A 13,564-nucleotide genomic window follows, 5' to 3' on the forward strand; every position below is an offset into this window, starting at 1 on the left:
AGAGGAGGAACAATCTTAAACTTTTAAAATTTTTTTGATTATTTTATTTACCAGTGTTCTTTACAGTTGGAAGCAGTGACACATGCCTGTAATCCCCATACTCAGGAGGCTGAGGCAGGATGATTGCAAGTTCAAAAACAGCCTCAGCAACTTAGTGAGGTCCTAAACATTTAGCAAAACCCTGTCTCAAAATTAAAAAAAAAAAAAAACATAAAAAAGGGGCTGGGAATGTGGCTCAGTTGTTAAGCACCTCTGGGATCAATCTCCAGTACCAAAAACAAACAAACAAAACAACTTGAATTAGCATTTTGATGGAAATTAACTCTGGATTCCTCTTCTAGGCAGCACAGATTGTGCTCATCTCTCTGTTTGAATTGAACACTCCGGAATTTACCATGTTACTTGGTGCCTTGCCAAAAACATTCCAGGATGGTGCCACCAAACTCCTGCATAACCACCTCAAGAACTCCAGTAACACCAGTGTGGTAAGTGCTGGTTGAAGTTGGTGCCCTTATGCTGATCATGTCCTCCTGTGTGTCCCATATCCAGCACTCACACTGATAGGATAGTCAGCTTCCTTGTTCTCTGCTTGTAGACTAGATATTCTTCAAGGCAGGATCATGTCTGATCCTGGCTTATTTCTGGTGAATGAATGAACCTGGACTGATAATGGCCTTCTACTCAGGGTAGTTTGTTTGATCAGATAAATTTTTACTCAATCATAGTTACTTATTCTTTGAGTCCCCCTTACCTTTTAACACTAAAAGAGGCAAATGCTAAGTAATGCCTTTTACTCTAGCATAGCTGACCTCAGGCATTCAACTCCAGGAATGCCTGTATCCAGTTTGGATTTATATGCACTCAAAATGGGCCTTGTGATTCTGGGGGAGGGAGTTTTTGTGGCAGTTTAAAAGCCCAGGGAAGAGTGGGGTTGTATTCTATAGAAAGACCTTGGATAACTTGTGCCTACTCTGCCTTCACCCCAGGGATCTCCAAGCAATACAATTGGCCGGACGCCCTCCCGACACCCCAGCAGCAGGACCAGCCCCCTGACCTCACCTACCAACTGTTCCCATGGGGGTCTATCTCCAAGGTAAACTCACTTCCACAAAAATGAAGAAACAAAAGGACCCCGATGTCTGTGCAGCCTGTTTCTAGATTTTTAGACTAAACTTACTGTCAAAAAAGAGTATTGGGAATCACAAGACCATGGTTTCTTAGTCTTACCTGGAATCTGGACAAAGGGATAAAATGAGTGCTTTGGGCTGAATGTTCTCAGTGGTTCTTCTAGCTCCAAATGCTTCCTAATACTTACAGATTTTTTTTTTTTTCTTTTTTGCGCTGGGGGCTTAAGCTAGGGGCTCTTTACCACTGAGCTGCATCCCCAAACCACCACCACTCCCATTTTTTTTGTTTTTTTGTTCTTTTCTGGTGCGGGGAGAGAGGTCTCACAAAAGTTGCTGGGACTGACCCTGAACTTGAAATCCTCTTGTCCCAGCTTCCAAGCCATTGAGATTATAGGCATGTGTCATCACTCCCTGTTTAGTACTTACAAATTTTAAAAACTAGAAGCTTATCTAGTACTATTTTGCATAGAATCCACGAAGAAGTTCATTACCTGTTCTCCAAGTGATAGGAGAACCTGAAGGCGTTTACTTAGTCATCAGACCCACTATAGTCAGTCCTTACCAAGTCTGGGCTACTTTTTCCAACCATTTGGCCATTCCAAGCATAGTTGCTCTCCTGTTTGAAGCAAAATACTAGGCTGGAGGATTGTGATTTAAAATCTGATAACTAAATTGGATCAGCATGGTCAGGCATAGTGGCACACACCTATAATCCTAGTGACTTGGTAGGCTGAAGCAGGAGGGTTGCAAGTTTGATGACAGCCTCAGCAACTTAGAGAGACCCTGTCTCAAAAAAGAAAAAAAAAAACTGGGATGTGGCTCAGTGGGAAAGTGCTTCTGGGTTCAGTTCCCATTACTAAAAAAAAAAAAAAAAAAAAAAAAGAAATTGGATCAGCATATTCAGACTCCTTGTTGGGACCATGCAACAGTGGCCTTATAGAATCTGGGACAGTGACTTCAAAGGAGACAGTGCTTTGCCTTGGGATCTTTAGATAACCCTTCTCCAACTGACCAGAGCCTTTACAAGTCTATTTATTGGCTTTAGTGACTCCCTCCCATGACTAGGCTCCACACTTCTGAATTTTTCTGGACCAGCAAGTTTCACACATGCTGTGCTTTTATCTCGAAGAAGTCCAGCTCTTTGGACTCACTAACAATAAGAACCAAGGGGCTTTTGTCCTGAGGATTACCAACACCAAGATCTTAAAATGAAACTAAAGTACTACCATTTTCCCTTTAGTGTTTACCCCTTTACTAGGAAGATATCAAAACATAAGTGCTTTTAATTTTAGATTGTTAAATGATCCAGTCTCTTCAGTTCCTCAGTTACCCTGTAATATTTTGGAGTGTATCAAATTTGCATTTTTCTCTTGGTGAAATTCAGTGTTTTATAAGATCCCTATAACACCTTGCTGTTTCTACTGCCTTATGTGTATCCCTCCAAATGTCTCCATTCCACAAGTATAACAAAGTCTAATGTACTAATCTCCAAGTCTGGTCTGTGCTGTCATGATTCCAAGCAGGCTGTTTAACAGTTGAGGCCAGAAACTTATGAATAGAGGTCTGATTTTTCCCAGGTGAGAATGGGGGTTCACCAACTTTTTTTTTAATGCTAACATCTCTATCCAAATTATATAGTTTGTCTTAAGTAACTAGGATTCAATGTTAATGATAACAATTTTATGGGAAACTTGAATTCTCTGTAAATTGTTGCCTTCATCTAGATGTGATACTTCTGCAACATTAATTGCAAAATTTGTTCTTCCATAATATACATTCCATATATCTTTTACTGATTGCATTATTAGGTATCACCTTCTTCAGGTAATAAGCCAAAAGGTATAACTTAAACTAAGTATCTTATTTTTCCATATGCTAGTAGTCTATATAAAAAAATTGGTGGGGGCTGTTAGCGGAATCCCAAAGACCTAGCGAGAAATTAGTCTTCATGGATCTTCAAATCATTAACAATTTTAATTTACTTTTCCAGGTCACCATTCTTTCTTAATTGGCCTCATCTTAATTTTTACTGTTAGGATTACAGAACAATGGGAGAAATTAAGAGATTTATTTTCAGTATTAAAAGTTCAAGTTTGGCCTTCATATTTTCTTGTGGACAAATTCTTCCCTTTTTTTTTTTTTAATATTTTTAGTTGTAGATGAACACGATACCTTTATTTTGTTTATTTAGTTTTTTATGTGGTGTCGGGTAGCAAACCCAGCGCCTCGCGTATTCTAAGCAAGCACTCTACCACTGAGCCACAACCCCAGCCCCGACAAATTCTTCTTTCAGGAATCATTTACATAGCTTCTTTCTTTTAAAAAAAAATTACCTTCAATTTAGTGCTTAAATAACCAAATGACTGTAGTCAGCTTGAGCTCAATAGGAGAAATTATTTTTCTCACTGCAGGTGCTGTCCTGCAGTGGGGGACACGCCTCATGTCCTTGTGGCACTAGAAGAAATACTCAAATAGGCTACAAACTGTCTAACAGAAAAAGAAATGGATTCTTATACTAAGAGGAGAATGGGGTATTTGCCACGTTCTGAGGAGGCAAGAAGCAATATCTACTACAGTACACAGTCCCAGCGATTTTTCTGAGCAGTGCTCTGGAAATAATTGACCATACCATGTTAGGGTTTTTTTTTGTTTTTGTTTTTGTTTTAATCTTTATTTTTATTTTTGGTACTGACTCAGGGGCACTTAACCACTGAGCCACATCCCCAGCCTTATTTTGTATTTCATTTAGAGACAGGGTCTCACTGAGTTGCCTTGCTTTTGCTGAGGCTGGCTTTGAACTCAAGATCCTCCTGCCTCAGCCTCCCGAGCCACTGGGATTACAGACGTGCACTACCATGCCCAGCTAGGTTTTTATTCTTAAGGGGAAAAGTTATCACCAATTATTTGTTTTTAATTTAATTTTAGTGTCAAAATGAACTAGGATTTTTGGTTGTTTTTGTAGTTTTTTTTGTCCAAAATTGTTATGCTTGGATCATGGTAATGATAAAGAACCTTTCCAAAATGGTGAATAAATCTAATTTGATAGTTTTTTTAAACATCACGGGTAGAGAAGTCATTTTTATCAACCTAGTAGTATCAGAGATGCCATCAATAACAGGTTAAACTTTTGTAAAACATCCCATTAATCTACTAATAACTACCTATTACTAACTAATTGTTGTCTATATTTAGTGAGGAGATTTATGAACTAATGTTTTTTATTATTAAATGCATAATTATATTTAAGCTCATTTTACGGGTGTGATTTTATGGCAAATGAAAAACAGTTGCTTGGAACTTCAGAAATTACCTGAAGTCCATTCCCATCAAGAAAACAAAGCAAGTCCAGGTGTCTTGCTCCAGAGTGCTGCACGTTCTTGGCAGATATATTGCAGAGTTGAGTCCCCTGGCAGTGGAATGTAATTTTAGGTGGGTTTTACATTCCTCTGTCAGAGAATCAAAAGCATCCATAGAATCAAAACGGAGATTAGCGGGCAGCCTCTACCCCATACTTGAAGGTGGGCACGTCTGGTTGTTCCTTGTCCATCAGCAGAACCCCAGCTTGAGAGTGTCACCATATTCACCTAGTGCCCACCCCCCTGTGTGACTTGGAGGTCTTCAGGCACTCCCGTGCCACAGTGGCCTCTCATCTGCATACCTTATTTCCCTTACAAAATAGGAACCTTAACACAGCTTGGGGGAGACCAGCATGCTGGGCTCCTGTGCTGGCCAAGGCAGGGCTGCTCTATAGAAGCTCACCTTGTACCATGGACTCCACCACATGTTCTCACCCCGTTTCCCAGCCAGCCCAGCTCCCACTTCCCAGACTTTCTCACTCTATCATTTAGCTTGCAACCAGGCTTGGACCTTTCCATCATAGATTCTGCAAGCCTAGGTCAGCTAGTGAATACAAATACCTGCATTTTAGTGAGAATTTTAATTTCATCTCAAGTGATATGAGCAGAGGAATCAGATTCCTCTGAGCTGGCCAACTGAGGCTAAATGCCCCTGGTCCTCTGAGGTGCTGCTGTTCTTTCAGAAGAAAAAGATCACTCTGATTGGATCATAGCCTCAGAGCACTCTGTCCCATACCAGATTGCTCGCTATCAGAATAGCATGGTCTCTGAGTCTCCCTAGTGTGGTCCCTCTGGTCCCATTTGAACCGAGGTCCCATAATTCCTCCTTTGGTTCTTTCTAAATTAACTGGTGAGTTGTCCAAAACTGAACATTCATATTTTCTTGTGTGTTAAGTGTTTATAACGTCCTTCCCAACTCAGGCAGGCAGACACACACTCTCTCTCATAGGTTCGTATGTACACATGCACTCTCAGACCCACAGATGCACAAACTCACAGGCACACTTGGAATCTCACATGACTTTTAGGTGGTAAACACATCCTGTGGTTGGCAGAGAAGAAAATGAAGCAGTCTTATTGAGGACCACCTATAAAACAAAATGTGTTCTTTTTCTCTGTATGGTGAAGTGTTAATTTTGTTCCAGTTAAGTTTGATAGAACTTTTTTCAAGCAAAGAGGAGAGTGTAAGGCACTTAGAATGTAGCATCTTCCTCCTCCCCTGCCCTGTGTCTTCTGTGTTTCTCTCTCTGATTTTCCTCTTCTGATCACTGCAGTCGGTTGTGGGGTTGGAGTGCCGATGGGTTATCGAAGCACCCACCTCCCTTTTCTCAGCCCAACTCCATTCCCACCGCTCCCTCCCACAAGACTCTCAGGCGCTCTTACTCTCCCAGGTAACACCCTACCTGTTAAACTTGTCTGAGGTGTCACAATATTATTACATTTCCACGGTCGTCTCAGGTTTTTTGGATAGCCTCTCAGCTCCTCCAGTGTGGTCCCTGCCTTGGCTTAGCCTAACAGGAGTAGAGCCTTGGTGAGAAGTGTGAGCAGGTGTGTGACCTTGGCCAAATCTCATGTACAAGGCTGCGCCATGTCTCAGGGACAGTGACAGTGACCCTTTCATCACCTGACCAGATTCATCACTGTCTGCTCTCAGGAGCATTTTGGCCCAGTGCACTGCTCAGCCCCCAGAAGATGAGAGTGGAAACAGTCTCCATAGCAGGTTTCTCAGGCATGAGAGGCATTCCACCAACGAGCAAAAAGACAGTACTTCCCCATCAACCCTGCTGTGACTGCATGGACTGACTTCCCTTCTCATGTACTGTGTCACATGGAGATATTATTGAGCACACAGATCCAGAAAGAAGTCCCAAGAGATGGCCTCGCTATTACATCTCACTAAAGATACCCCCTTCTTGGCAGGAGGGCTGTTGGTCATCTTTCAAACTCATCATCAGTGCTAAGTGACACTCCCTGATGCCGAGTGACACTCCTGTTGATTGTGGCAGTGTTAGGATTCAAGAAGAAGGAGGTGTGCTTCTCTCAGATATTAAGGAAGATACCAGGTCTGCAGGACCAAGAAGGATATGTGTAATACTGCGGATGCCTGATTAGGGACTTTTGGGTACAGAGATGAGACATTCCTTTTGCCAGAAGCCTATAGTTATATGAGCAGAGCACCAGGCAGTCTGGCTGTCACTGTGTTATGGAAGAGAATAAGGACTCAAAAAAACCCAACAACAACAAGAAAAATAGTCTGTTAGTTTTGAAATGCTTCACAGTTAGCTTTTGTGCAGATTTGCATTCCTGCCTTTATATCCTCAGCACAGCAAAACTGAACATAGTATGCAGGTTTACAGAATGCTTTATCATCTTTCTTTTGAAGCTCTCACAGGGCTGAAAGTAACTTGTAAAATGTTCAGAGAACCCTGTGGTGAATGTTTCTAGATAAGTGAGGTTAGGACAAGCAGAAAACACTGCTATCTTAAATGTTAACAAAATGAGTCACTATTTTTTTTTAAAGTTAACCTTGCCTCATAGTTTGGATCAGTTTATTGATAGTCTTCTAATATATTGCCCTGCATGCTAATCCTCAGGCCCAGCCAGCCAACAGGGATGCCCTCAGAATCATCCCATTCCTAGAATCATCTTTCCCATCAGCACACAATAATGTATGTTGATCTAACTCACTAGTGGATAACATTTTAAAGGGGAGTCTGTCCCATCTCTTTGCTCTGTGCCAAAACCCTACTGATTTTATAAAAGTGATTTTCCTACACCATTCCTAGTATCCTTAATGTACTAAATGACAAAGAAGAAAACCTCAGAAAGCAGCTTCCTCTCTCTGATTTCTTCCTGGAAACTTGATCCTGAGCTCCTCCCCACACTCCTACAGGACAAGCCCAGAGCTATATTCAGCTGCAGTATTGGGTGACATGGCCTGACTTCAGGTCAGTAACTATTGACATATTTAGTAACTCTTCCTAATCTAAAGAACCCCAAGGAAGCCCTTTGGGTTGAATCAGAGTGTTTACAGGTGATTAAGACCTGACCTTTGACCTAAAGGACTTTGTGCTGGGATTGTCTAGGACTTGAAACAAGACACAGACCATGGTGTAGGCGGCAGATGGAGGTTGATCTAATGGAGTCTCTTCTCAGTAGTATTCTGGGCTCTCCTGCTGCTCCAGGAAGTGCTTATCAGGCCCATTCCCTGACAACATACTTCCTGGGAAGATCCTTCCTCCCTGTGAAGTGAGGGCTTCTAATATTGATTGCAAAAAGGCAAGTCAAACCAAATTGTAGAACAGCAAAGAAAGTAACTGTTCCCTGGTTGGAAAGCAGTTATGTCTCTCACCTGGAGCTCACCATTTTAGCTTCATACCAAGGAGATACTTCAAAGCTCAAGCTAGTGATCCTAAAGGAGTTCCGTTTGGAGTTGGTTTATTCATTAAAAGTGAGAAGGAGGAACACTAACTGGCAGAATCTTTTATTTTCTTACCTTTTAAAGAGGCTGTTGTAATGGTAAAGTCAATTGAACTGAAATGAACTATTTGAAGAAAGTTTAGGTTGAGAATCATGAGATGAATTATCTGAAAGCCAACATTCTCTGAAGCGACACACGGAAAATAATATTGTGACATCCCGTAAAAATCTAATATTTCGCCAGACTGCCTCTTGTCCATCCATCATTCTTTCAGTTTTTTTGGTTCTGTTTTTTTCTTTTGCATGGGGTATGCTATTATTTTTTGGTTGTTGTGACTAAAAGTATTTTAAGGCATTTTTTTACATCTTGTATATATATTTTGTTTGAGTCATAATTCTCAGTCTTTGTATATGAAATAGTGTACTGGTCAGATGTATAAATGCCTTTGTCTGTAACTAAGCTGGTATTGCACTGTTCCTAGGAAAGGGGGCCTGCAGGGGGTTCCTCTGCTCCCCAGTCATGCTTTCTGCATATCCAGGGGACAACTTAGAAGAGGTTGATATCTTGAATTTTGTTCAAGTTTTTATTCTTCCTTTTGTCAGATAATACATGGAATTTCACTTGCCAGTGTGTTCAAAATTTACAGTTCTTCATTTGGTGCCAGAGCCAGGCTTTGAGTTGGCATGTATTTTTGTGAATTCTTCAAATATAGTTCTGGTGTGTGTTTTCTTTCATTCATCAAAAAAGAGGGATTCTGTCTGGGCCAGCTTTGCCATCTTAGGCAAATAGCTTGCGTCTCTGGGAATGAGTTCAGATCTTATGCTCCTGCAGAAGCCAAGCCAGCCTTAGAAGACACTTGGATTGCTGCACCCTCCAGCCACCATAGAACTGGCTACTCAAAGTGGCACCTCTCCACATCATCTGCCCAAATCTTTTCTTTTCTGTTTTAAGGTAAAGGGAGGGACTTACTAAATGTTACTTGTTTTTAAGTTACAGGAATGCAGGGGTTGGTTGTGTTACTCTTAGGAAGGGTTCCTAACAGTAGGTGCCTAGTTTCTTCATTATCACTCTTTTGAAGAGCAGAAAGTTCATTTTTCTTTAGTCCTTAATAATCATCTGTGCTTATTTACACACACCAAGGATTCTCTGAACTTTCCTACCCATCCTCAACATAGCTAAGGACTTTCTAAAAATTAAATTAGACTAACTCATTTGATCTTTTCTTGAATACTTTGCTGAAACAAGTGACATTTAAACTAGGTTGTATTTTTTTCTGAGTTGTTCTCAGACTATTAAATAATTTTTACTTTCTTTATATCAGTGTATCTATCCCATGCTTGTCTTTGTTATTCTCAGTGAAGGACAGTGATGACTTTTGTTCTCAGGATCCCTGTTTCAGTGTACTTTTCTAACATCTAAAGGACACTCATTGACAAATTGCATTACACCAAAAGACAACATATTTGCTTCTTGTCATGTTTTAGTCAGTGTCTCAAAGGACAGCAACTCATATCACTTTTCTTGAGAGACAGATGTTTCTTGCTTTTAGAAGTGTTAAAGTCTGTCGAGGAAGGTGGCACATCTTTGTAAAATCCAACTTTACTATAAACTCCAAGTGGAGGCATCTAGAAGAGTCCAGCATTCACAGCAACCTCCTTGGTTGGACAGCTTGGGAGTTGACCCTTGGGAGTCTGGTAGGGTGGATCTGATTTTGAACCACAGGGTAGTTTGTTTTTTCACATAGGTTCTTCCTAGTTTTCTGGGTTGGATACTGACTGGCAAGCATAACCCAGTCTCATGAAGTTGTTTGCTTTGCTCCTCTAAATTTGTAATAGTATATTTTATTTCCAAGTACCGGTTCTCTTAAGTTTGTACATTTGAGACCAGTAACAACCAAACTAGTTTTTTCCATTTCAAAATAAGAAAGTTGTTTTTCCACTTCCATTACCTTGTGCATTCAGTCACCAATTGTCACTCTTTGAGTTCTTGCATTCTTGTGGTTATCGTTGTTTCCTACTGGTTCTTGAGTGCTTATGTAATGTGTTTGGGGTCAGATTTGACAAATAAGATGTACAGTTGTCCAGTGATGATACTCTAACAAAAGATGTCTCCTTTTCATTCCAAATCACCCAAAGAAACGTGTTTCTATTTTGTTCTATACCAAGTGATTTATGCCCATATCTCAATTTTATGCATATGCCTCCACTGAAGAAATAAAACATTTTTGCTCTTTAGCATGCTGGACTATGACACAGAGAACCTGAACTCTGAAGAAATCTATAGTTCTCTGCGGGGAGTTACAGAAGCCATTGAAAAGTTTAGTTTCCGAAGCCAAGAAGATCTGAATGAGCCAATTAAGCGAGATGGCAAAAAGGACTGTGATATCGTAAGTATCCTCCAACTGACAGAGAACTAAGTATTGATTGATTGATGGTTACTGAATCTTCTGAACACTGACCACCAAGGTTACAGAACTTCATTATTTTTATCCTGTAGTTAGAATTAGTATTTTTAGAGGCCCAAGGCAAATTTGCAAAATTTCAGAAGAATAACCTTGGCTGTCTTTGCAAGGACTGTCAAATGCCCTTTTCCTCAGTTTGCTTTCATTTATCCCAGACATATGTTGTTCCTACTGTGTGCTAAAAATGGTGATCCTGAACCAGACACCAGCTTCCTGGGAGTTCATAGGAGAGCCAGGCAAGCAAGCACAAGATGGTGGTGTAGTGGGTGTGGTCAGGGCTCACATCCAGAGGTCCTGGTGCTTAAGGAAAGATGTACTGGAGAAATGGTACTGCCCTCTGGGCTGACCTTAAGATCAGAAGTCTGTCAGCAGGAAAGTCGTAGTCAGAGAGGGCCTATGTGAAGGTCAATAGATGAGAGCAGGCCCAGTGTTTATTCATGTTCATTATGGGTGAAGTGGAGAAAGTGTGTGGACCATGTTGTTGGGGAGGTTCAGGGAAGATCCCCAGAGACCACCAGCTCAGGAAGGGTACTCACTCAGGGTACCCTTAGCCCATTGCTTGACTTTGCTTTGGGGACAGTGGTGAGTCTTGGGAGGATTCGTAAGCAGGGAAGTAGCATGGTCCCACTTCACATTTTAGAAAGATTGCTGTCACTAAAGGATGGAGAATAATTCTGGAGAAGTGGAGTTTGGCAGGGCAAGAGCAGAAACAGAAGAGTCCAAAGTCAGAGCCGGTGCCTTTCAGTTGTGCCTTTCAAGTATATGGTGACCTCCTTGGACCATAGTGGATTCAGCTGTGAATATGTGTGAGCTGCAGGACCTGTGGAACAACCAAGCAGACAGAGCCATTAGGCCTTTGAAGATGCCAGTCAGAAGTGTCAGCCAGTGGCAGGGCAGATGAGTAGCTTGATGGTGGTAAAAAGAACAGGGAGTCAAATGCCAGGTGAGGATAAGGAGAATCCCAAGGAGAAGTGATGCCAAGAGAATGTCAGAGCTGAGATGAATAGGTAGGGAACCAGGGGAGTCTGGTATTACGGGAGGTAGGAAAACTGCTTGAAGAAGGACATTCTAGACACAGAGGTAACAGGTCAGAGGTAGAACGAATGGGTGTCAGTGGATTTTATTAAACTATTTACATTAAATAATTGATTTAAATAAATTATATGAAATATGCATTTATTTCAAAATTTTTTAATGTAGAATTAATACTTTTCCTTTGAGAATGAGCCCATTGTTTGGCTTTAACTTTTTTCTTAAGTAACTTTGTACACATGGACTATAATTTCCAAATTCAATTTCTTCCAGGAGTTAATTGACTTTTGAAGGCATAGTTCAGTGCAGAGATAGAATGGAACCAGACTACAGTGGATTGAGGAAGCAATTAGAGAAACTGGGGAGAAATGGGACAGACTGACCTAAAAATCTTTGTTTATACAGTGGAAGGGAGCAGATGACTCATGCACACAGATTCTTCAGGATGTGGAGCATGAGATGTAGGCCCAGGTGGAGCAATTGGCCTTAGCCAGGAAGGAGGGAGGGTGGGATTGTGGGGGGACCAGTAGCATGTTCCCACTGTGGCTCCTACTCTCTCTGAGCAGTGAAAGGAGGCCTGCTCTGAAGCCTGGGGCTTGGGGTGGGGAAGAGAATGAGAAGCATCTGTAATCCCAGCCTCAAAAGCTGCTGGGATTACAGGTGCACCATTGTGTCCACAGGTGCACCCCTGTGGGGATGGGGGAGTCTAACTAAGGAAACTGAAATCCTGCCAAGTACAGTAGAAGACCCTAGGAAAACAGCTACACCAGTGATTACTTTATCCAATTACAAATGTAATATATGCCCAACGTATACTTAAATAGTGGAAACAAAGTAAATCAATAGATATCTCTGGATATAGCCACAGTTAACATTTTAGAATATGTTGTTCCTTTATTTATTCGTGTTGTGTGTGTGTGATTTATAATTTTTCATAAAAATACTACAGCGAGAGTGATAAGAAGTGAAGCTTGATGGGAAGAAGTAAAAAGGGCGAGGCCTGAGAAGCCTGTCCTTGGAGAGATGAGTAGAAGGAATGGGATGAGAGAGTGCAGGGCTAGAAAGAGAGTCAGCGAGCAAGATGCTAAATGCAGTATGGTTATCCCTCAGTATCCACAAGTCTGTGATGCCCTTGAACCTTATATAAAATGGTGTAGTGTTTGCATATAACCTACACACATCCTCCCATACACGTTTATTTTGGTACCACAGATTGAACCCAGGGGTGCCTACCCACTTAGCCACATCCCAGTCCTTTTAGTTTTTTATTTTGCGACAGGGTCTCACTAAGTTGCTGAGGTCCTTGCTAGATTGCCGAAGCTGGCTTTGAACCTGCAATCCGTCTCCCTCAGCCTCCCAAGATGCTGGGATTACAGGTATACCATTGTGTCCAGCTCTTCCCATACACTTTAAATCATCTCTAGGTTGCTTATAATACCAAATACAATGTGAATGCCATGTAAAAATGGCTGTTACACTCCATTGTTTAGAGAATAGTGACAACAAAATTAAATCTGTACATGTTTAGTACAGACAGAGGGTTTTTTCCTGAATATTTTTGATCCATAGTTGGTTGAGTCCATCTGTGGACATGTGGAACCATGGACTTGAAGGGCCTACTGTATTTCAGAGGTGAGGCTGTCCCTGATAGAAGATGTGACCAGAAGAGGTAGAGTGAAAAGTAACAGTAGAGTCGGAGTGAGAAGTCCAAGTATAGGACTCGGGTATGGCTCAGTGGTAGAGCACTCTCTGGCTTGCTCAAGACCCTAGGTCCCCTCCCTAGCACTGCAAAGAGTTGAGGAAGTTCAAAATCCAACATCTTAATCAACAGTTACCAAACTGTGAGCTGAGAAGGTATACACAAAACTGCATTAAATGTGGAAGTCAGGAGCCAGCGTATCTCAGCTTGATGAGTAGACCCAGCCTGGTGAGAGAGAAGACCACAACAGATGCACGAATTAAGAAAGCATGATATGTACAGACAATGGAATATTATTCAGCCTTAAAAAGGGATGGAATCTGATAATGTGCTACATACACCTGGTTGCACCTTGAAAACATGCCAAGTAAAACAGGCAAAACAGTCACAAAATGAAAAATATTTTATAATTCCCTTCATATGCAGAAAAATTCATAGAGACAAAAAGAAGTTATGGTGTGGGGAAAG

General features: G+C 41.3%; 1 protein-coding gene across 21 annotated transcripts in view; it reads left to right on the forward strand.

The window, feature by feature from the left end:
• The window catches only part of Clasp1 (cytoplasmic linker associated protein 1), a 264,420-nt gene that overhangs the window by 221,812 nt on the left and 29,044 nt on the right, over nt 1-13,564 (forward strand). For all 21 annotated transcript variants that reach the window (XM_047546119.1, XM_047546120.1, XM_047546121.1 and 18 more), the window contains 3 exons: nt 342-485; nt 987-1,093; nt 10,140-10,290. In XM_047546119.1, coding sequence (XP_047402075.1) covers nt 342-485; nt 987-1,093; nt 10,140-10,290 — 402 coding nt within the window. The remainder of the gene's footprint in view (nt 1-341; nt 486-986; nt 1,094-10,139; nt 10,291-13,564) is intronic.

Source organism: Sciurus carolinensis, chromosome 3 (assembly GCF_902686445.1).
Source record: "Sciurus carolinensis chromosome 3, mSciCar1.2, whole genome shotgun sequence".
NCBI classification, from domain to species: Eukaryota; Metazoa; Chordata; class Mammalia; order Rodentia; family Sciuridae; genus Sciurus; species Sciurus carolinensis.